The sequence below is a fragment of the Trichosurus vulpecula genome, chromosome 5, assembly GCF_011100635.1.
Source record: "Trichosurus vulpecula isolate mTriVul1 chromosome 5, mTriVul1.pri, whole genome shotgun sequence".
In the NCBI taxonomy this organism is placed as follows: Eukaryota; Metazoa; Chordata; class Mammalia; order Diprotodontia; family Phalangeridae; genus Trichosurus; species Trichosurus vulpecula.
This window is the reverse complement of record NC_050577.1, coordinates 120655640-120680810: the sequence shown is the minus strand read 5'-3', so window position 1 is coordinate 120680810 and position 25171 is coordinate 120655640. Positions and strand designations below refer to the sequence as shown.

At 34.6% G+C, this 25171-nt stretch overlaps 1 protein-coding gene across 3 annotated transcripts in view; it reads right to left on the bottom strand.

Annotated features, from left to right (window-relative positions):
* Positions 1-482: 482 nt before the first annotated feature.
* The window catches only part of ZNF800 (zinc finger protein 800), a 31620-nt gene continuing 6931 nt past the window's right edge, over positions 483-25171 (bottom strand). For 2 of the 3 annotated variants that reach the window (XM_036759579.1, XM_036759580.1), the window contains exons 4-5: positions 9409-9552; positions 2745-5014 (exon numbers count right to left, since the gene is read on the bottom strand). In XM_036759579.1, coding sequence (XP_036615474.1) covers positions 3315-5014; positions 9409-9552 — 1844 coding nt within the window. In that variant the 3' untranslated portion in view covers positions 2745-3314. Of the gene's footprint in view, positions 2096-2744; positions 5015-9408; positions 9553-25171 lie in introns of those variants that run through there. The other variant, XM_036759581.1, reaches the window with a different exon arrangement.

Sequence of the window (25171 nt, the reverse complement as noted above, 5' to 3'; positions counted from 1 at the left end):
CATCTCTAGAATAACTCTGTAGCAGATCAGCTGAGGGAAGCCTGTGGGAAAAGATTATTAGAGAAAGGAAATTCCAAAAATCAATCTATCCCTGAAGACTAGGCTCTTTCCTAAAGAATATACAGCAAGTAGTAAAAGAATAGAGAAAGGCAGATCACAGCTGAGGGAAGAGCAGTATCAAGGAAGTTCCTAAAAATTTCAGAGAATCCTTATATATTGCCACAACTGTTTCACTGACAAAAAATTAGAAACTTGAAAGTGTTTTGGAGTACATTTGGTAAGTAGGAATGTATGAGGTACCTTCAAAAACTAAACATACAGGTTCAACAATATTCAACCAGCTAAATTAACTTAGAAATGTAACACTAGCTTTAAAATTTGAGTCCCTAAAAAGATGTGCATTTGTTAATCACACTTAAGAGTAGATGTTTTCCACATGTAGATCTGCTTTTAAATTAAAGAAAAAATTATTACTTCAGGAGTTTAAAAACAAAGCTAACAGAAGGATAAAATTTAAGTACAGTTGCCCATAGTAACTGAATAAAGTGGATAATAAGCATTTATGGTTCAACCAATGCACCTTTGTTGAAGCACATTTAGCTGAAGTGACTTCGAGTCTGGTTTATTTCCATCACATACAGTACATTTGTCCAAACAAAGAATGTACATTCAATATAGAACATTTCCAGCAACAGTTACAGTCTTTCTAGTTTCCTTTCACAGTATATTTTAGTGCAAAGCACTAGGAAGGCTAAATGTTTTTCTATCTATAGAAGCATTTTATTCTTATGACTTTGTGATCTTCAACATTTTTAGATTTTATACAAAAAGTAAATGGAAACAGAGTCCCTTTTAATTACAGGTATGAACCTATTATAAAAACATGGTAAATTTTCTCTTGAACCTTTTGAAATTAGGATAATTTGACACAAATTTCTAAAAAACAAAACGGTTTTTCCTAAAAAGTACAAAATGTTGGTACATAGAAACCTACCAAGAAATTTGTAATGATAGGTTTGCTTTTTTTTTTCACTAAAATCTTGATTTATTATAAATTGGAAAAGAATTCATTGGAAAAGAATTCATTATTTTGCAAATCCTATAGCAAAAATCAAATGTTATCTAAAGTGGTCACTTGAAATTTTCTTGAGAGAAAAAAGTTTTCTTGGTTTCTCTTTTCTTCCTCCCTGTGTAGCAATATTTAAAGAAATAAAACTAACATCATAAGAAGTGGTTGTGCATGGATTGTCTGTAAATATAAAATATCAGTAAGATATTTACTACCTTCATATTAACATTAGTAAATGCGTTGCCCATTTAAAAAAATAGAAACTGAAAAATTAAGTTGCATCTATCATTAAAGTGCTTGTGTATAAAATTTAAAGAAAAAAATAGGGGAATGTTTGATTTTCATAAAAACTCAGATGTTCAGAAATTAAAGGTGTTACTATGAACCATGCAAAAATGAACTGGAACCTTCTCTATATTATTTTTAGTACAATGAAACTTTCATTACACTAGAAAATCAGTTGGAGATGAACTGATGTGAGGACAAGTACTAATATTCAGCAGACTTAAGTTCCTCTGTTTTAATAGACTGTTCTCAGCATACATTCACTGGAGAAAATTTTGAAATCATGCACACAACCTGGATGAAAATCTTGCCAAATAAAATGAAATTATGATAAAACTTCTTTGTCAAATAACACCACCAGTAAAGATATTCCCTCAGGTTGTTGACTTCCTAAAGCTTCTGGTCTTTAAGGGAAAACAAATTTCGCATTTTTTTTTGTTTTTAAATACAGTAGGATGAGCCTGTAGACCAAATGCACAAGGTAAGACAAACTATGATGTAGGTAGAATAAGGTTAACTTCATAGCTACTTCAAAGTGTTGGAAGAGGCAATGGCCTTAGAAACATGTAGTCAGATGGTTATTAATTTAGTTAGAAAACAGCAGTAACGGTTGAATATTTATGAAAATATTTTTCTTTTTTCTTTATAGTACCATTTGAAGACGTTAGTGGTTCTAACACCAATTTAAAGTCTTTCCACACAAATGAACTCCAAACCTTTCCGTACATCACTTGAAGTTATCTGAGGAGAAATGGGAATAAATTAACACCTTTAAGTTTGCCAATAAAACCTTAAAATTATACAATAGTTAAAATGATAATAAATGATAATTTCATTTAAAGTTTTCCACATAAACAGAAGGAAAGGTTTGTGACTTTAAGCTTGTACATACAGTTTAAGCTACTCAATAACCAAATTAAGTTACCCATTTTAGAAACTGAATCCAAAAATTAATTTAACGTTCATCAGAGGCCTCAGTTCAGGGGGTACTCAAGAATTAATGCTAAATTCTTTAAAATGCATGTACTTGCAAAAAGAAGTAGAGGATAGGTAATTTATTTTGTACTTATACTGCATTTTAAAATTTATGTTTATTGCAAAACTTTCTTAAAATGTAATATTTAAAACTTTTCCTCCCTGTTAGGGATATTAACCTACTTCCTGCTATACATATAAAAGCAAAGTAAAACAAAAAAAAACCCTTGAGGTAAAATTATTAATTAGGTTGAAATAATCACCAAAAAGTTTATTTAACAAAAGGGAAAAAACTAAAACATTTGGGACTAACTAAATTATCATTTTTCCATAGAACAAAACTAAAAAACAGTAACCAAAAAAACCTTACAAAAAAACAAAATTCAAATTTTTGTTTACTAAAATTTTCCCCTTGCCTTGAAACTCTATGTTAAAAGTGATTAATGTTTTATTACTAATTATTCTAAATTAATTTAGAGATTTTTCTGTGTAGCACTTTATTAAGCCATCACAAATCAATTTTACAATAATTACAGTGCCTTAAGAGATTTTTCCTATAATTATAGCCTTCACAAATCTTCATTCTATTATCTCTGTAACTTTCCTGAATAAAGTTCATTAGTAGACTAAGTTGCTGAATCAAATCTGTGCAAAGTTAGTAAAACAGAGGTCTTCTACTATAAACATAAGCCAATATAAATGCACGTATTTTACAATCTTAAAAGAATAGCACTGGCTCCATGCTACCTATAGCTATGTTGCATTGTCCTGTAGAAGATAAGCTCTGAAGTTAACTTTTGTTCCCAAGTCAGTGGAATAAAGGTCACTGAAGTAAATGCAATATGTACATTTCTCCTCAGTTCCCACTGCCATCAGATAGGTGGCATGTTAGCTGTTAAAATGGAACCTGCTATAAATTATGGCCAAGTGATATTTTTTTAGTTTGAAAGGGGGTAAGGGGGAAGCAAAACTCTGTAACTGTTCCTCACCAGACAAGAGCCTTAGATCTTGTACTTCGGCCTTTGGTTTTATTTCCTTCAGGTGAATTAGAAGCATTTGCCTTATGAGTTTTCTTATGATGTTCAAGGTAAGTCTTTTTTGCAAATGCCTTTCCACACTTATTGCATCTGTGAAGAGAAAAGTTTTTTGTGACTTTTACTTCAATGCCAACATCAGCTACTTCATACTTTTTGTTGGGAGAATTAGAAGTTTCATCATGTTTTGAATCGTTTTGCTTCGCTTCATCCCTTGGAGGGCCTCTTTTTGCCACTTTATTTAGAACAAAATCAATGGGCTTTTTTATAGCTCTGATCTCTAAACTGGCTGTGATTTTCCCAAGATAACGTGATGATTTTTTGTGAACCACAGTTATGTGCCTTATCACATCACGTTTCCGACGCGTTTCATAAGTGCAAAGTGGACACTTATAAAATTTAACATAAATGTTATTTCCATCTGTGTGCAACTCAATGTGTTTAGTCAAGTTCTGTTTGGAAGTAAATTGGCGTTTACAAAGTTTACAGTAAAGCTGCTTGAAGTCAAAGCCAGCTGAAAGTTTTGGTTTCCTGGTTTTTTGCTGGCCACCTGCAGCAGAAGGACTCGTTGATTTAGGGCTGTCCGAGTCTTGCTTAACTTTATTTTTCTGTGCTGCCGGTGTGTTCTTTTTCTCATTTGAATGATTTGTTCCCTTTAATTCATTCTGTGGAGAATGGGTGATAGAAGGGGGTGAAGATTCTACAGAATCTGATGGTTCAACTTTTACTTTTATTTCTGTGCTGTTGGCAGTATTATTAGGGCCTTTCTCTCTTTTAGAGTTTGTTCCAGAAAGAGTTATCTTGTGGACAATTTGCATATGTCTTTTAAGCATTATTTGTGAACTATATTTCCTCTTGCAAAGAAGGCATTTGCATGCAGTTAAATTGTATTCAGCCTTTGAAGAAGACTTTTGTTTCCGAGTCTTAAAAGATTTTTTAGGAGAAACAGTATCCAGGAACAAAGGTTGCCCAGGCTTTGTAGCTATATCAGGAGTAATTGAATCCCTCCTCAGTCCTCTATGAACTTCATCAAAATGCCTCCTTACATTCGCTTTTGTAGCAAATGATTTATAACATACTGGACAACTCCTGCTCAACGTTACAAGAACATTCTTATTGCGTCCTTTAGCAGAGGGCTGGTTCGGATTCTTTCGTGTTTCGATATACTTCTTTAGTTCTTCCATCTTTTTTTTGTGTACTTTTCTAATGTGCCGACGAACGCCGCGTCTGGAGTTGAATTCTTTTCTACAAAGACAACAAATCAACTGGTGGCCAAAATCAGAATTATCAGAAGTTTCCAAATCAGTGTGTGATTCCTGAGGCTGTTCATCAGACATTGGTATTGCTTCATTTGCAACTGTTTCTGCAGGAGGGGTCTCTACAATTTCTACTTCTGTATCTGGAACTGGAGTTGTTTTGGATTGTTCAATGTTAGGTTCTTGCATCTGAACTTGAGTTTGATCAGGAGAATTATTTGACTCAGTGACCTCAGTTGGATTATTAGTCCTTGAAATATACTGAAATACTGCATTCTGATTAGTTTCTATGGGTTCTAGCCTAATAATATATTCTCGCTTGTCCACGCTTGGATAAATGGCTTCTAGGAGATCATTTATGGCTTGGCTTTGTTTATCATTTACATCAGGAAGGTCTGTTAAAACAAAAACACCATTTTAGATTTGTTCTAGTTCATATTTCAAAAGACAATATGAACATCTGCAAAAATGTTTATTAAATTACCTGGTCCTTTTTATTTTTTATAAAACTCCCCAGTAGTTTACAAAAGTACAACCAGTAAATTTAATTCACTTTTGCTTTAATTTGAATTGCCAATTTTACGCAAACTTGCAACTTTCTAGTAATAGATGCAGCTTTATATAATATTTGTTTCCACTTCTGAGGGCATAATTATACTACTATAAATTTATGTTAATCTGTGGAAGGAGAGGAATAGGAAATTAAGTGACTTGGCCAGGAAGACAGAACTTGTAAGTGGTAGAGGCAAGATTTGAACCTAGCTCTTCCTGGCCCAGCACCAGATATACCATGATATGCTTCCATCAATTTAAATTATATAAGCAAAAAGGATCCCTCTGAACAACACAATATGAGTCAAACTTTATACTTCATTAGCAATCAGTCAACAAGAATTTAAGTACTTACTAAGTGCCAGGCACTACATTAATCTGGAATATTTAAACAGCATTTCTAGAATAGCGAAGATAAATTAACATAATATGGCATGGATGAACTACCATAGAGAATTTCAAAAGAAATGTTTTAGATGTATAAACTGAAATGGAAAGAGCATCCATTAAGCTAATTTAAGATAAAGAAATCCATTTTAATTATGTGAGACCAGACAACTGTGCAGCATACTATGCAAAATGAATGAAATTTTAAAATTGAGAGAAAATATGAGAGTACATGAACATGTATGTCATGAATCATAGCCATTTATTAGAATCAGTCCTAATCAGTCTAGTGAACATACTACATTTCTACTGAATATATGATTAAAAAATAGCTACTGATGATTATTCCAGAAATGTAGCTAGTTTTGTTTACTTGATGCACGCATTCCACCCTAAGCAGTGATAAAATATACTTGTACAAGAATTGTCTTTGGGCTATTAATAATAAGACATTGGTATAGCTTACAAACACCGGCCACTCTCAAGTCTAGTTATGATTATCAAACCAACAATACAAGCTAACCCAGAGCACTTACTATGGACCGGGCATTGTGCTAAATGCTTTACAATTATTATCTCATTTGATCTCCACAATAATCCTGGGAGGTTGGTACTGTTATTATCCCCATTTTACAGATGAGGAAACTAAGGCAAACAGAGTTAAATGACTTGTCCCAGGTCACTCAGCTAGTACGTGTACGAGGCTGGATTTGAACTCAAGTCTTCAGGACTCCAGGCCCAGTGCTCTATCCACTGCACTATTTATTCTTGTAGCTATTATTTCCCTCTCTAATATATGCACCTGTATAGTGAGTAAGGTGGTTAATTGTAAATAAGGCAATATCCCTTCTTTTGGAATGAGTACTGCAGAATAAAAACACACACTCACTTGGGTAGATTCCTAATTAATTCCACTCTCTAGTCTGGCCTAAAGGTATATTACCTCACCATTAACAAAAATAACTAAAAAATATCCAAGTACTAACTGCCTTTTAATTTAAAAGGAAATTAATTTATTTATTATATTTAAAATACATCTCAAGAATTAAAAAAAATAAGTAGACACAGCCCAAACAATAAGAGGTTTCCAGTCTAAGAAATTCCCCTTCACATGGTATGCTCCCCAGCTGATGCAGGCAACTCAATATATCCCTAATTTGTCTCACTCTGTATTGCTTCCTTCCTTTGTTCCCACCATCCCCCTTGTCTGAAAGGGATTTCAGCCTCCCCCAACATGCAACTGCTGACATTCTGCCCAATCTGAGAAGGTCCAATATGACTTCCACTTCTTCCATGACACCTTTCCTGACCTTCCCAGCTAAAAGTACTATTTTCCTCCTCAGTTGTATCATTAAACTTTATATTCTATTTATTATATTCTAACTTATATTATGACTACTTGTTTGTCTTATATCCCTAAACACACTGTAAAGTCATTGACATCGGGGATGAAAAGTTGTCTTTATCTTTGTATTATATGGCCTTGAACTTAATGTTCATTGAAGCTGTTTTTCTCTATGGCCTATAATACACTTTTAAGCCAGGGTAAAATGAATCAATTAACATTTATTAAATGTAAGCCACTATGCTAAGCACTGAGAATGGCAAAAATGGTCCTTTCCATCAAGCAGTCAACATTCTAATGGAGGAGATAACATGTAAATAATTATGTAAATACGTGATATAGTGGAACCCCATGACAATGGAACCAATCTACTGGAGAAGACAACAGGGGATGTGATCAAGAAAGGATGCACATAGAAAGATTAGTCTTGGCAAGAAGAATGACCTCTTCATCAGAGGCTAAAGGAGACAGTAGGGAATTATGGTGATGAATGATGAAATGAGAAGAAGGGGAGAAGAGAAAGCTGTTGACGAATTACTTCGCTTTTTTCAGTGAAATATCAGGTAAGGTCCTCAGCTAAGACAGTGGAGGGAGGGATACCATGGAATGCTTGAGGAGAGACAAGAAGACTGGGAACAACCACTGTGGCGAGTGAGATAGAGAACCAATTAAATAGGAGTACTGTCTTGCTGAAGTGAATGTCCAGGTGAAATCAGATGACATAACTTGCAATTAATATTTCCTCCAGCTCTGTTAAGAAGTACACAAATAGGAGCAAAGGAGGCAGATGGTGGAAATAATCCAGGGTTGGATTTTGTCAAGGTATGCTCAGTGACAGGACAAAGGGACAAGTGATTCAAGAGAAGAAGTTAGTATGAGGTGACTTGGTTTATCAAAGGGTCACTTATTGGAAAAGGAGGAGGGTATACAGTCAGTGCAGGAGTGATGGACTGAGAACTATTCAGAGCTAAAGGGACTGGAGGTTCCAATGAGGATAAAGAAAGATATGGAAAGTCCAATAAAATATTATGATCAGATAAAGTAATTTGGGAGTTCATGATCATGGAAGTGGAATATTTTAAGTGATGGCAAGATCCAGAGTATGACTTCCTCTGTGTATAGCTGGGGTAGAATAGAGTAGTAAGTCATAGGAAATGAGTAGAATAAGAAACTGGGAAGTTAAGAGTATTTGAGGGAACATCAATATGCATGTATTTGCTTTGTTTCACTAACAAAATACAAGATTAAAAAAATAATTCAGTAAACTGTTAAAGTGGTATTTATACCAAAAAACTTTCTCTAATTCAATACATCAAAGATCCACAAAGTAATAAATTCTAGAATATCAAATAATGAAAATTACCTTCCAACTTAAATATTACCTAATAAAATATTACAAAGAACTTATATTAATTCTCTAAAGCACAAACTAATACCACTACAGATGTTAACTTAATCCTGAGAAATTCATAGATTTAGTCAATTAAAAAGCAAATCACTTAAAAACTGATTCTTCTCTAAATTTCTATGCTTCTAAATTAATCCACAGTAATTTGATTTTTGCCATTATACTACCCATCATTTGGCAAGTGCAACTACAAGCAAAAATAGTGAATTTCATACACACACCAAAATCTTTAAACGAAGGTTTATAAAAAATTAGTTGCTTCAAAGTGAAGGTACATATTTCTTACCATCCCCATTAAATAAAATAAAAATAAAACAAACATAAGAGGAAGCAAAACCAAAATCTAAGGAAAAAATACATGTTACATGGCAAGTTCTCTCCTAGATCCACTAACTCCTTTTTCTTTTCCATAACTCAATTCCCATTCATTCATCACTTAGCTCCTATTATTTTATCCTCCCTCTTCTAAAGGGATTCTAGATGAATCATCCTATATGGAAGGTAAGTGAAAAGAGAACAGAAGAACAATATTAAAAAAGTCATCTTTAAAGTAGAATTAAAAAAGAAAAACAAATCCTGAAACCAATCTCCAGGATTCATTTAGGCATCATTCATACACACATACACACACACACACACATACACACACACACACTGTCACATATAAAATATTAATGAAAATATATTTGAGGGACAGCATATACAAGAAGCAGAGAGCCAGGATTAGAATCTAGAAGAGCTATGTTAGAGTCCTGCCTCTGACATATTGTAGCTATGCCAAGATAAACCAATCATTTAACCCTGTGAGTGCCTCAGGCAACTCTGAAAAGACTAAATTACAGATGAGCTGCTGATCTGCACCAGTGGAAAAAATTTCCACACAGTGTTATTTAGAAAAAAATCAAGTGGAGATTACTAATCGAAAAGGACTGACCTGATAATTGGGGGAAAATAAACTGAGACAACAATTTTATTTTATTGTTCATGGTTGCTGAAATTATTTTTAACTTCAAGCTAATAATGTTTTACTGCACAAAACTATAGGGTATGAAAAACTCTAAAATGCATAAATGAAGATTTTAGTGAAAGAAACTTACTGTCATCCATCTGGAGACTTGGAGGGCAGTAGAATTTTTTATGAGTAATTAAATTTGGTAATCCTCTGAAGAGACTGCGACATAATTTACACTCAAAAATTGTGTCCACATCTCTTAACAGAATGTGTTTTAGTTGTTTAGTTCCTGAGGGAAGAAAGAAAAGTGAAATTTAAATGCACATCTCAAAACTAGGTAAGAAATAATGATAAATAAAAAATAAAGTACTACATGAAACCAAAAACAAATACAGGCACAATATCATGAGGGTCACATTATCTAAGTCCTAAGCAAAACTATACTCTTCACTCAGTTATATGAATGTCTTCTAAAAATTAAGGTTCTTTTCCTTGTTACGATTTACTTGCCAGGAGGTGCCAAGAGGCTCTGGAGATAATTAGAGAATCTATCATTCAAATGCTATATCAGAAAGGTAGAACCAAACAAGCAATACATCTCAGGTGCTTGTTATTTTTTTAAATAAGAGTAAATTAGGGTAGCAAAGATGAATCCTCCCCCACCCCCCTGACAGTTTGGTTCTATGGTTCTTGGAACAGACAAGTTGATAGATAACTTTGATTTGAAACCCTGAAATAATTTGTGAACTCAGCTCCCTCAATATAAAAACACAAAAATACTGACCTACTTTATACAGATGCTACAGTAGAAAACTACAACTGTCCTGATGTGCTACATCTAGGGTCTAAGTGTTAAAATATTTCAAAAAATATTTCAAAATTCTAGGCAAATAAGCATTTCTATGGTGTGTTAAAAAAAATTCTAGGCAAATAAGCATTTCTATGGTGTGTTAAAAACACTTTCAAAGATATCAATGGAATATACTTCTGCTTTATTTCACACAGAACTTACATTTCTCATAGAACAAATCACAGGGGCTATGAATGCTTGTGATTGATTGCATTAAAACTACCCCAGCACTCACATTATTATCAAAATGCTTTAAAATCACTAGCCATTCCTTAAAATGTCACTATAAATGATGAGTGACATCTCTATTATTAATAGCACTGTCTAATGTTAAAAGACCCAGTATAGTAAAGTAAGTGTGTTTGAACTGGAAAGATGTCATTAACAATCATCTAATCCAAGAGTTCTTAACCTTTTTTATGTCATGGACCATTTTTGAGACTGGTGAAGACTATGGACCCGTTTTCAGAATAATGTTCTTAAATGAATAAAACAAAATACATAGGATTACAAAGGAAATCAATCCTTTTGAAATTATTTATCAAAATTTTTTTTTCTCAAATTAAGATCTCCTGCTTTAATCCTAATTCCTTTTTATACAGGTGAAGAAAGTGAGCCCCAGGAAAGTTAAGGTCAAACAACTAGATAATGACATAGTAGGCAGAATAATTCAGAACTCTGATTCCCAGTCTGATTTGCTTCCTGGAAATCAAGAGATCTAGGTTTACATCTTAAATACAGCATAAACTAGTAGAATGACCTAAGAAGTTATAGGATCACTATGCGTTTGTTTATTTATCTATAAACAAGGAAAACAAAATACGCACCTCTTATATAACTCAAAGGGATTCTAGGGGTATAAATAAAAATACATGAGAAGTGCTTTGAGTTCTTTAGATAGACATTATGTAATAATATAAAACTAAGGCCCAAGAAAGATAACAGGATGGAATAAACCAGAAATGATCTCCCCAACTACAAATTCCTTACTTGCTCCTTCATTAGACTATCTACTCTATGAATTCTGAAGCATAAATTCAGATAGAAGATTCCAAACTCCTAATTTGTGGCTAAACCAGACCACATATATTCTTTACCCTTATATATAACTGCCCAATAACTCATGTGATGAAGAGGCAGTATCAGAGACCATAAATACTACTCTGGTGACGTTCCCTTGGCTGAACACCTTTACTTTCCCTCTTTGATTGACTCATCCTAACAACAGTCAAAAATCCTCTCTCAGGTTATGCAGCCTAGGACCAGGAGGATTCCTCCAGAAAGAAGGGAATCATATCACACTCTCAACTCAAAACACAAACAAAACTAGAATTCTAGAACAAATCAAAAAGTTCAATCTGATTTTTTTTTCCCTTAGGAGATTTTAAAAGTATATAAATTTTTAAAATTATATAATTACATAAATTTAAGCCAGAATCAGGTTCAACAGAGTAAAAAAATGGCAAATAATGTAAAATGGACAACATCAGAATGATTTAGCCTATCTACAAATAATATAAAGAGATACTAGGGGAATTTTAATTTATGCAAAGAAATTACTATATCCCTAGGGGGAAAGATACCCCCTTCTCTCACTTCACCATAGGATAATCTTAAGCCCAGCAAAGAAGAATTAAAATTCAAGCTTTTATCTGACTCTTAACTGTAGAGCTAATACTTCAAAAACAATGTATTTAATACCAAAAAACAGGATGTTCCCTGATATCAATACTTGTTGCTTTAACTGGCAAACTGGAGTCTTGAAGTCAACCTTTAAAAATCATCTATGCTGAACTATACATTTTGGTATGGTCTGGTTTGAAGTATTTTGTAAACTTTAAAGCACTACAGAAACATATTATTATTTTTCAAGTAAAGAAATAGTTGCTATTATCCACTTCATCATAAAAATTGAAATACACACACACACACAGGGAGTGACTATAAACATATGCATATTTATAAATGTATATTAGTTGTACACGTTAAATATTATATATTTATCACATATGTATACACATATATATACACACATATTTATGAATTTCTATTTATTCCTTTATTTGGTGGCAGTCATCTAAGTTAACTGTCTTTCAAGATATAACATTTTGTATAACTGAGCTAATATTTTCTGACTGCCATAAAGAATTATTTTTTTCATGTAAGCTAGTTCGCCCACCAATAGGGCTCTGATACATAAGATCCCAGAACCCCATCCTTGGTTATTCTGCACCATTACGTGATGGTAACTACACACACACACAAACACACACACACACACATATACACACATACATATACATATGTGTATATAGAAAGGTTATATATTATATATTGTGTATATTATACATACATATATTATACACATACATATATGTATACATACATATATTGTACATACATATGCATATATACATACTGTGTATATATATGTAATAGGTGACAACAATCAAAAGACCTTTCCAAGAAAAAATCCAGGGATTTTTTCTTACATTCTCAGGCCCATAATCTGACACATCAATACCCAGCTGTTTTCTGCTAGACAAGATAGCTTTGTTTCTTTATACTTCATCTGACACTATGTGGCTGAGACAGTAGAACTCATTTGACAGCTTTCGGTTTTTGTGGCTTCACCAACAACAATTTTTTAACTGGTATGCTAGTTTGCCTGTTGTCCTCTTATACATGAGCTCCACTTCTTTTGAGGCCTGTTAAGCCACAGAATGATATAATGACATTGCTAAGGAATGTATAATCCTTTTCTCATGTCCTTGTGAGCTTCTGTTTTGAAGGCACAGTATAAAGGTTATTTTTAAAGTGATCATCCCTGGAACTTAAGTAGATACTCCAAAAGGCATAGAGTAGAATAAAAGCATAACAAATTATTAAAAATGTGTCCTGCAACTGGCATATAGATGTATTTTTCAAAACCATGAACTGGACAAACTATGTTTTATTCAATAAACTTTTATAAAAAATGACTGCCCTCTTAGAAAAGTCATCCTCAGATAAAGTACATTCTGAGGATCACTTTTTAAACACAAAAAGGTTTCTCCTGCATAAATGTATTGCCAAATTAAAATTTATATGCCTAATATTTTCAACTTACAGTGTATCAAAGTAGTACACAACATTTCAGGACAGAAGGAAGGGTCCGAGTCATGTTATGTAAAGTGGAAGACCAACAGAAGCAAGATATACACAAGTGTCTGAATCCACTAGGAAATGTTTAAAAGTTTAAAAAAACAAAACAAAGCATGAGGTGTAGTTGAAAGACCAATAGACTAAGAAGCCAGCAAGTCCCAACTCTGTCCTTATCTTGAGCACCTTACTTTACCTCTCAGAGACTCAGTTCCTCCATCTATAAAATAGGAATGATACCTGGTCTGCCTACTCCACTGTTGTTGGGAGAATCAAAAGACAACACAGAGCAGGTACTTAATAAATGTTTGAATGAAATTAAATAAATGTATATCAAAGTGGTGTTAAGGCATTATGCAAAGTATTGTGATAAAAATCGGTCTTAAAATACCTTATAAACTTACATTTTGAACAATTTTTTATAGCTACATCATTGCATATGGAAATAAGGATTCACTGGACCCTTTACAGTAGTGACATTCCCCCCCTTCCACAGGTAACACAGAATGACTCAGATAAGAAGCCACGAAACAACTCTACTCAATTGTTCTATAAGCTTCTTGAGGCTGAGTGCCTTTCTCTTCTGAGCACACAGTGCCTGGCACATAGCAGGTGCTTAATAAATGCTTGTTGACTACTGGCAGAATAAAATATTTTGAAATGAGGTCAATTTAAATTTTTGTTCAAAGCACTGGTAAAGTTTATCTTAAAAGCTTTACCCTTTCACTGTATTTCTTTTGTATATTATTTATAGTTATACAGGGTGTTCCTAAAGTCTGGGCACATAGGCAAAAATGCATGTTTGGAATAATAACAGACCTTAGCCCCCTTGACTTCTTTTTCTGGGGTATGCTAAAGGAGAAGGTATACTCAATGAAAATCACAGATACAACACACCTGAATGAATGCATAAAGAATGAATGTGCTAAAACTGACAGCAATGTGGAGTTACTACATTGAGTTCACATAAATCTTGCAAAACACATCAATCTTTGCATCACAAATGATGGAAATCATATTGAAGATGTTATTTGTTAATATTCCAGTTAAATAAAATGTTGCTTAAAATTTCATTCATTTCATTTCTTGAAAATACGCATTTTTGCCTACGTGTCCAGACTTTAGGAACACCCTGTATAACTATAAATAATATACAAGAGAAATACAGTGAAAGGGTGAAAATATTATTACAGAATGGGGTATCTGTGCAAAGAGGAACTTATGAAAGATCTCACTAATGTAGTAGAAGTAAATATTAATGACATGTCACTGTATCTAAATTTCAAGTAATACCCACCTACCTCTACAATCAACAGTTAAATTTCCTCAGATTTCAAACCAGGAAGGAAAAAAGTTTCCATCTCTACAGAGAAAAAAACCACTTCCTTCTTACTAAAAAAAAAAGATAGGTGTATCTTTGTTTAGAGTTTTTTTCTGTACCTGCTTAGAGGAAGGGGTGATGTAATAAAAGGAGAGTACTGAAAATGGCAAGACAAACTAAAGCCTTTTTCTGATTAAATGAACAGTAGAAAAAGTCAGAGAAGACTATTCACTAGCAGACATTCCTAATCTTTTTTGTGTCATGGAATTTTTTGGCAGTCAGGTAAAGCCTGTGGACCCCTTTTGATTTTAAAGACATAAAATAAAATACATAATAATATTAAGGAAACCAACTATACTGAAAAAAGATAGAATTATATTTTATCCATCCAAGTTCACAAGTCTCCTTTAAATCTATCTGGAGTCCTTGAACCCCAAGTTAAGAACATCTGTATTAGAAGATAGCAGATGAAGATTGGCAAATGAAAAACAGCAAACTGACTTGAATCTGATCAAATGAATTACCAATAGTATTCAAACCATGCCCTTTGAATAATATTTAAGAACCCAAATACTTAAATGATTAAGGATCAGTCAGAAAGATATAAAGTTATCCTTAGCCCTTTGTTTTCTTTAAAAGTTGATTTTAAAGGTACGATCTTTTAGTTGGAGTTCTTAACCTATGATCTTTGAACTTTGCATATACACATACATATATACACATATATGAGGCATGCATATATGCATATACATATATGCATTGCTTTGTCTATATGCACATACATGCATATGTGTACATATATGTGTATATATACATGTACTGATAACTATTTCAATATAATTGGTTTCTTTGTAATTCTATGTATTTTATTGTATACATTTAACATTATTCTGTCAAAGGTCACCAGACTGCCAAACAGGTCCTTGACACAAAAAAGGCTAAATATCTCTACTTTAAATGTACATTTTACGTCTAAGTTTTTTACTCTGAATTTTAAAAATTCTGTTTTTGCCTTTAAGTAAAGAAAAAGCAGTTTTATCAATATTTCAAGCAAAAAGTACCTACAGTGTTAAGTCTACTGGTTCAGACCACATGGTCATGACTACCTTATGACAGCTTACCCTAATAGCAGGTTCTGTTCTTTAAAGTGGTAAAAATCTCTTGAAAGTTGAATCTGCAAACCTAAACTTAAAGTAATGACAACGGCAAATATCACAGTTATTCTCTTCATTCATCCCTACCATACTACTTTAGAAAGAAAAAAAGCTACTTGTTGCTTATTGAGCTTAATCTTTTCATGGACTCATAAAATAAGGATTCTTTTATCTACGCCACCTTGAAAACAAGTTATAATGCCTCAAATTGTCCATTTTTACCTATTCCTAAGATAGCAACAAGATGACCTGTTTAAAAGTCATCTTCATTAGAGGGCTTTGCACCAGACCCAGGAACCAACCTAAAATACAAAAATATGTTTTTGGATTGATTCCTGGGTTGTTTTTGGAGCTAGATTTTTTTCCCTTTGGAATATGAAAAATTCAACAAAAAGAAAGGAAAAAAGCCAGCACATATTACTATAGAGAAATAGTTCTCAATCTCAAGTCAAAAGCTAAATTAGAGTTTAAGATCCTCTGATAATACTCAAATAAAGAGGTAGGCTTATCTGACCACAACTGCCTCTAAGGCCCTTCAGCTCCCTTCCACTACCCCTCAAGTACATGCTGGGTGCAGAGCCCAAAGACAAGCTGCAGCAACTGTGGTAGCAGCTTAAAAAAAAAGTCCCAACAGATGTCCTAACTCAGTGGTGTTATCTGACATGTCAGACTTCTTTTCAAGTTGTAACAGAAAATTGCAAACATAACTGAGTAAAATGACATGCAAATTCCAGTAAGAATGTGGAAAAGCAGGACCACAGGATTTCATATCTGGAAGCTGTCTTCCAGATCTGTACCTTACACTTTAGAAATCATCTAATAATCCAAGACCTTCATTTTACAGATCTTGAAACCAAGACCCAGAGAGGCTGTGACTTGCCCAAGGATACATAAGTCAGTAGCAGTCAGGAATAAGCCTAGGTCCTTTAAATTCAAATTTAATGCTCTTCCTCTCGTATCACACTGCCTCTACTAGAGTCTAAAATGAAACACTAATCACCACAGTCTCTTAGCATCCAGAATCCATTTAACCTTTTCAACTTACTAAGACTTGTCAGAGCGCTTGAGAATCCATGGTCACCTCCAAATCACAGTGAGGCAATGGAATAGGACTTTAGTGAGGGGAAAACTTTACATAGTTTTCAAAAATTAAAAAGGATGATATCAACTTCATATGCTATTCAACTTCTGATTTTTTCAGGGACTGGAGAGAAAACAATATCGTTTGGAAGAAAGAACAGTGAGAAGATCTGAAATGTCAGTACCTTAAGTAAAAAAAAAAAACCTAAATGGCTAATAGACTACAAAGCAGTTAATAAGCATATAACATCCAACTCCAGAGATCACGATGTGTCAAGAGTTGAAGGACTTATGTACATAAAATTTCTTTCCTTGATCTGGCTAGGTCCTAGTATAAAATCAAAAAGCATCACAGGAAACTAAACGAAGCTCTTGACACATCGTAATTTCTAGATTTGGATATTATATGCCTATTTTCAGGGAAAGTCTCTTAGATATTTTAACTTTTAGATATCTAGAGCTCTTTGATGGAATCAAGGTTATTTTAAGTACTATAATCATGCATATGTCATGCCTACATCAAAAATTGAACACAACCACAGAAGTCAAAGGGTTCCTTAATTAAATATCTAAATAATGGGTTAATGGTAATACATCAACCCTAAAGATTTTATATGCTAAACATAAGGCAAACTAGAAACAACTTCTTATTCAAAAACTTAAATGATTTCAACCAACATGTAACAAACACCTACTATGTACAGGGGGCACTATAATAACTATAGTACAGTCCTTTCTTTCAAGGTCGGACCTCACAACCTAATAAGGGAAAGACATGCATAAATAAATATTACAGAAGGACAAATATCTTAAGTACAAGTCTACATATCTCACATAGTTCCACAGACGTCTTAAACTCAACATGTCCGAAACAGAATTCATTATCTTCTCCCCAAAACCTACCTTTCTTCTGAATTTCCCAGCTTCTATAAAGAACACTACCATCCTTTCAGTCTACCAGATTCACAACTTCAGTGTCATCCTTGCCTTCTCACTCTCCCTTATCCCACATTATCTATGTGGAATTTGGTGGCTGCCAAATCTTGTGATTTCTAACTCATGAATATGTCTCACATCCAACCTCCTTCTTGCCATGCACCCAGGCACAATCTAGATATAATCTGAGACATAGTCTGTCTCATCACCTCTCATTCGGACTATTACAACAGCCTCATAACTACTTACCCTACAAGTTTCGCTGCCTATGAAGTCCATCTTCCAAACAGCTACAAAAGTGGTTTTCCTAAAGAGCAAATCTAACCATGTCATTCCAATTGTTCCCTATTGCCTTTAGAATCAAATATAAATTCCTCTATCACTTAAAGTCTTCACAACCTTCACATTATTCTCCTCCCTGAACTGGCCCTGCTGAGATCTTACACAGTGCTCCGTCTCCCAGGCTTTTTTTGCCTGGAATGCTCTCCCTCTTCACCTCAGTGCTTCTTGGTATCCCTCTTCCTTCAAGGCTCAGATCAAACACCACCTTCGACATGAAGCCTCTGCTGATTCCCTTTCCCCCCAGAAACTAGTACTCTTCCTCCCCCAAATCATCATTTTAAAAATGTATTTTGTATCTATTCCAAATAGGTTGATTGTATACATTATCTCTCCCAAAAAAATGTAAGCTCTTTATAGGGGTCAGGGACTATTTCATTTTTTCATGACATCCTCAGCATCCAACACAGTGCCTAATATGAGGTATTTAATAAATGTTGATTTTTTTTGACTGATTGATAGACAAAGTGCTAGTACAAATTTGAGAAGAGAAAGATCATTTTCACTTGGAGGAGGAACAGAGGAGCCAATGAATGTATCATGGAGGAAGTAGCACCTAAGTTGGGGCTGTGAATGAAGAGATTTCAAAAGATGAGGGAGTTGGTCTATTACAAGCATAGTGGACAGTATAAGCAAAAGAAGAGAATTGTAGAAGGTAGGACAAGAATGAGGGAGGGGAGAATGGTTGAGGACGAAACACAGTTCGGTTTTGCTAGAACTATGTCTGTATGACGAAGAGTAGTACGAGATAAGGATGAAAAAATTAGTCCAAATCAGACTGTATGAGGCCTTGAACTGACAAAAGCAGGCATTTAACCAACTTTTCAAATAAAGTACAATGTAGTGCATAAAGATTTGATATCGGAATGCCTGGATTTCAGTCAATCAATATTATTAAATGTCTACTATGTGCAAGGCAATGTGTTAAGCACTAGGGAGATTAAAAAAAGAGGCAAAGGACAGCGAGCTTACAATCTAATGGGGGAAACAACATGCAAATCAAAACAAGAAATATACAGGATAAATAAGAAATAATTAACTAGGGAAGGCACTGGATTTAAGTGGGGTTGCAAAAGCCTACCTGAGGAAAGTGTGATTTCAGTTCGAACTCAAAGGAAGCTAGGAAGGTAAGTAGTTGGAGCAAAGGAGGTAGAGTATTTCACATATGAAGGACAGGCAGAGAAAATGCCTGAAGGCAAGAGATGAAGTATCTTCTCTGTAAAACAGCCAGGAGGCCAGTGTCACTATACTGAAGAGGTTGTGGCAGAGAGTAAGGTGTAAGAAGACTGAAAAGGTAGGAGGAGACTGGGTTATGGAGGGCTTTGAACGTAAAAAAGGAAATTCTGTTATTTGCTCCTGGAGGCAATAGGAAGACACTGAAATTTTCTGAGCAGGGAGTAACATGATGAGACCTGTGCTTTAGGAAAATCACGTTAGTGGCTAACTGGCAAATGGATGGGAGTGGGGAGAGACTTGAGGCAGGCAAACCTACCAGCAGGCTATTACGATAATCCAGGCTTGAGGTGATAAGGGCCTGCACCAGAGTGGTGAGAGCATCAGAGGAGAGAAAGGGGCGTATTTGAGAGACATTGCAAAGGTGAAATTGACAGGCCTTGACAACAGACTGGATAGGGTAAGAGATGGTGAAGAATCCACGATGACTCCTAGGTTGCAAGCCCAAGGGACTGGGAGGATGGTGTGACCCTCTACAGCAAGAAGGAAGGTAGGAGGGGGGGAGAATTTAGAGGGTAAGATAATGAGTTCTATTTTGCACATAATGAGTTTAAAATGTCTACTGCACATTTAGTTTGAGATATCTGAAAGTAAACTGGAGATACAAGATTGGAGGTCAAAAGAGAGACTGGGGAAAGACAGGTAGATTTTAAAATCATCAGCATACAGGTTAAATCCATGAAAACTGATGAGATTACTAAGTAAACTAATATAGAGAGAGAAGAAAAGAGGGTCTAGGACAGAACCCTCAGGGACAACTACAGTTAGAGGATGTGATGTGGAGGGGGATCCAGTAAAGGAGACAGAGTGATCAGACAAGTAGGAGAAGAATCAGGAGAGAATGCTGTCCTGAAAACCTATAAAGAAGAGAATATCAAGGAGGAGTGATCACAATGTTAAATAGAAATCCGAGAGAATGAGGATTGAGGAAAGGTCATTGGATATGGCAACTAAGATCATTAGTAACTTTGGAGAGAGCAGTTGTGGTGGAATGAAAAGGTCAGAAGTCAAATTGCAAGGGGTTCAGAGAGTGAGAACAAAGAAAGTGGGGGCAACTGTTGTTGACAGCCTTTTCAAGGAGTTTAGCTATAATGGGCAAAAGGGATATAGAACAATAGTTGGTGGGAGGTAAAGGGGTCAAGTGGGAGTTTTTGCAGGATAGGGGAGATATGGGCATGTTTGAAGGCATTAGGAAGTAAGCAGATAGGAAGAGACTGAAAATAAGTGAAAGAGTGGGGATGGGATGACAGAGGGGACAATCTGTTAGAGGAGAAGGGATGGAATAAGATCACTTGAACGAACAGAGGCGGGATTAGCCTTGAAGAAATAAGACCACTTCATCATGTGAGACAGGGGTGAAAGGGGAGTGTCAAAAGGCACATGAGTGAGATGGAAGAAGAGGGAGTTCACAGCAAATGGCCTCAATGTTTTATGCAAAATAAAAGGCAAGGTTCTCAGCTGAGAGACTTGGGGGAGATGGAATAATGGGAGGCTTGGGAGGGATGAAAAGTTTTGGAAGAACCTCTGTGGAAAGTGAGAGAGTCAGTTGCTAAGGGAGGTTATAGATAGGTTTACTGAGTAGCAACGAGGGCCCAGCTGACATTTATGTAACACAAATTTGTAGTGGACCCAGTCAGAATGGTGATTTTCCGCATCTCTATTCAAGAGTACAAAGGGTGGGAGTGGTGCAAGTCTAAGATATGATAAGGGAGCAAAGGATTCAAGAGAGGAGGAAGATTTTATAGAAAAGAACTAGTTTACCAAGGAGTCAAGATGGGAAAAGAGGAGAGAGTGAATAGTACAGAGGAGAAGACCTGGGAGAGAACTGATCAAGAGATTGATAATTATCTTTCATATGATCTTGGACAAATCATTTAATCATTATGCCTTAGCTTCTTCATCTGTACAATAAAGATAAAATAATAATACTTCTACCACCTACTTCACAAGGTTGTTGTGAGGAAAAGTTTTATTTTTAATTTACAGGCCATTTACTGCTTCTTTGCAAATTCACCAGATTTCTTAAGCAGGGACTGAAAGGGAAGGTCAAATTCAGTCCAAACAATTCTGATTAAAACTCCAATAACTTTAGTACAAGATTTGGGGGTGAAGGGAGGAAGGAATTATGCTTAAAATATTTGTAAAGCATGTTTTAAATAAAGTGTAAAGTAAAAAAGAAATTGCTTAAAAGAAGATTCTACCTAAATATCCAGTAACAGGGGAATGATTAAATTTGTGGTAAATTAAGGTCATGGAATACCATGACAATTAATATCAAAAAATATGAACAATACATAGAAATTAAGAAATATATTAGTGAAATAATAATGCAAAGCAAAAAAGCAGAACCAGATGAATATTGTGAGAATTAGTAATAACCAAAAAAATTTTAATGAAACAGAATGCATACAAAAATGATGAGAAATTAAAGGGAGTCATTGAAAAATAGCTATAATACAGTATTTGTTGAAATTATCTAAAATGTAAATAGTTGCTAAGCAATATAAACAGGTTTTGTTGATGTCCAATGTTAAGTTTATAATTTAAAAAAAAAATTTTAAAGGCAGTTATGGGAATAGGTATGGGGTTGGGCTAGGGCTATGGAATTTCACAGATGCAAACCTGGAAAACCAGACCAGAAAAGCCAAAATATGGCTAGAAACAAAGTATAGGAACAAAAGAAAGGAATGTATCTAACCAAAAAAATACATGTGAGACAGAGAGCCAGATGAAATAGTGAACCAGTTGTCAGGCATCAATAGTCAGGTATCATGGAGTAGGTGGGAGCCAATATGCAAGACAGAACAGTGAGTCAAAAGCCAGTCAATCAGAAGTCTGAAAGTACCTAAATAATGGAGGTCAAGAAAGAGTGAAATATTAAAAGCAAGGGAAAGCAGTCAAAGCAGAAACCAAAAGTTGAGGTATAACTGTAGGTCAGTAAAAACCAGGTAAGAAGTTAAAATAGCAAAAACAGAACTCAAGAGACTGGGGAATCTCGAATTAATTCAACTCCATCTCAAATAAGAGGAGGTAACAAAGCCAGAATATTCCTAGACTAGCTGACATGTACGGTACAAAGAAATGACATTCAAGATAAAATATATTAGCCTGACTGGAATAGAAAGTGTGGTGTCCAAGGTAAGGTCCTGGTAGTCAGCTACTGCCCAAGTAAACTGAAAAGGGTTGGGAAGACAGGGATTCCAGGGTCCTGAGCATAAGAATTCTTAATCTGGGAAATTCTTTTAAATATTTTGATAAATGTGTTTTGATGTAACTGATTTCTTTTGTAATCCTATGTATTTTATTTTATTAATTTAAAAACATCATTCTGGAGGGGGTCAATAAGCTTGACTAAACTACCATAGGGATCCATGACACAAAAAAGGTTAAGAACATCTAGGCTAGAACAAAGAGCCATGTTCCACTCTGTTCAAGGAACATGACACCACTAGGCCATTCCTTTAGAGTAGGTTGGGGTGGTCCAAATGTAGAGGGCAGAGCCCAGTAAGAGAAAGGCACCAGAGGCAGGGACCTGGATTTGGGAAGGGATGTAGGAAAGGATGTAAAAAGAGTACTTCAATAATAAACATTAGGCTACTAAGACAAGGGGTAGGGTGAAGGAGAACCAAGGCAAATTAATGAAGAGGAAACAAAGTACCCCAAGGCCCCCCAAAAAAGTGGTAGCATGTGGGAAAAGGTACTAAAGATACAAGAAAAGGAACTGCCACTTGTGGAGATCAAAAGGAATGTTCAGTAATTTTCACTTTCAACCCCCAAATGTCCAGCTATGTCCTTGGGAATACTCATAAACTTTAACTGTATTTGTTCTCCCATGCTCCCATACAAATACAGATACATAACTATTTAAAACCATGTGAAAAACATCAGGAAGCATAAAGTCTCTGTAAATCAAGATATATAAAGAACCTATTTTTTAAATTTCTCTACTTCACAGATATATTTACAAAAAATGTTTACATTAAAACATATGCAAAGTAAACTGCAGTTAAAGGACAAACCTCCAAAGATTATTCAGCTACTTAAGAAAGTCAAAAGAAAAAAAGTGTAACAATACATTGTGCCTTACAGCTCTAGAAAATTTCAGTCCTCAGTTTGCAATCACTATTGTGAGAAATATAACTTACTATTTAAAAAGTGTTAACTTGGGAGTTGAGAGTCTTGGATTTGAAATCACCTCAGACATTTACAATCAGTGTGACCATAAACAAGTCACTTAACTTCTCTGAGTGTCAGTATGTTCATCTGTAAAATGGAGATAACAACAATTCTTCTACTACCTGTCTCACAGAATTATGGTGAAAAAAAGCACTTGGCAAAAATTAAAACACTACATAGTGTGACCAATTATTCTTACTGGTGAATAAATCTATAAATCAATTGATAAGATTCTTCCAAACCCAAACTCAATTTTCCATACCACAGGGCCTAATTCTGAATCACCTAATGTCACCTGATACGTGCTAAGGGAATACAAATTAAAGTATTCAGCATTTTCAATACCGGCCTAACAAAACAAAACAAAAATTGACAATAATGATAAGAAGAAGTCAGACGTCTAAACCTCCGGGGGGGAGTGACAGGGGAGTCAACTCATGTACTCCAATGGTAAGTGAGGCACTCGTGTAGATTATCTGCTCTGCAGTTTGTCATCTTTAGATAGTCCCAGGTTGGCCCCACACATAAAAGATAGGTGTGTGTGTATGTAAAGATAAAGATATACACACATACAGAGTATACCCAGAAGACAGCAGTTTTCTCACATTGAAATTATTGTTTCAAAAAGAAAACAAGGATACTTTTACTAAAGGTTCTTAGTAAAAGTATCTATAACAGGATTTCAAGTATGAATTAACTTTAAAATCTATTCTACACTATTTGAACAAGTGACACAAAGAAAAAAATCGGTATAAAATGATCTTACTTGTCCATTTAGAATTGAGAAGAAAAAGTTAAGAAAATTATAGATGAAGACAATGGTTAAGAAAATTACAGATGAATAAGATGCCTTATTTCCATGGCACAACTAGCATGTTAAAGAATAGATTACATGTTTCATATTTCAGGTATTTGAAAGAAAATCCTATTATGAAATCTGTATACCTTCTGTTACACTAGAAATTTCTTGTGTATTACTCTAAATAAATAGACCAGTGTTCAAAGACTTAATATGCAGAGACTTTCATTTTTACATTATATGTTTAACCAGATTTGACCCACAAATCATTAACACAGAGCACAATCCCTATAAGATAGAGAATGTAATATAGGTTATATCTGTCAGGTGATAGGAACGTAGTAGATACCAAATATTTGACTACATTTGACTCCTAAATGCTAGGGTTTAAGAACTGCCCATCTTCCTGTGAAAGTTTAAGGTTTTTCCTGATCCTCCAGCTGCTCATGCCTGCTCCCACAAAATTCCTGTTATTTCTTTTGTATAGACTTAGACGTGTACAAGTTATCTCCCCCAAGAGAAATGTAAAATGCTTGACATAAGCGGTTTCATTTTCATCTTTATATCCTCAATGCTGGGCACATAGTAGGCACTTAATAAATACTTGCTGAATGATCTAGAGACTCAATATAAAGATTCTAAGGAATAAAATTTATAAATGAGCACGCATCAAAGAGTACCATCAATGCAAAATGAACAGCTTCAGGTAAACTGTCTTTGTCTTTGTAACTTTTATAAAATTTATAAAAATGGAGGTTCCTTAAGATTGAAAATTCTTTCCAATGATGACAAGATTTTTTAATTATGTAGTCACAATGAATGCTAAAGGCCAATCCAGTTTTTCAGGCACATACATTCACATTTTTCTGTAACATATTA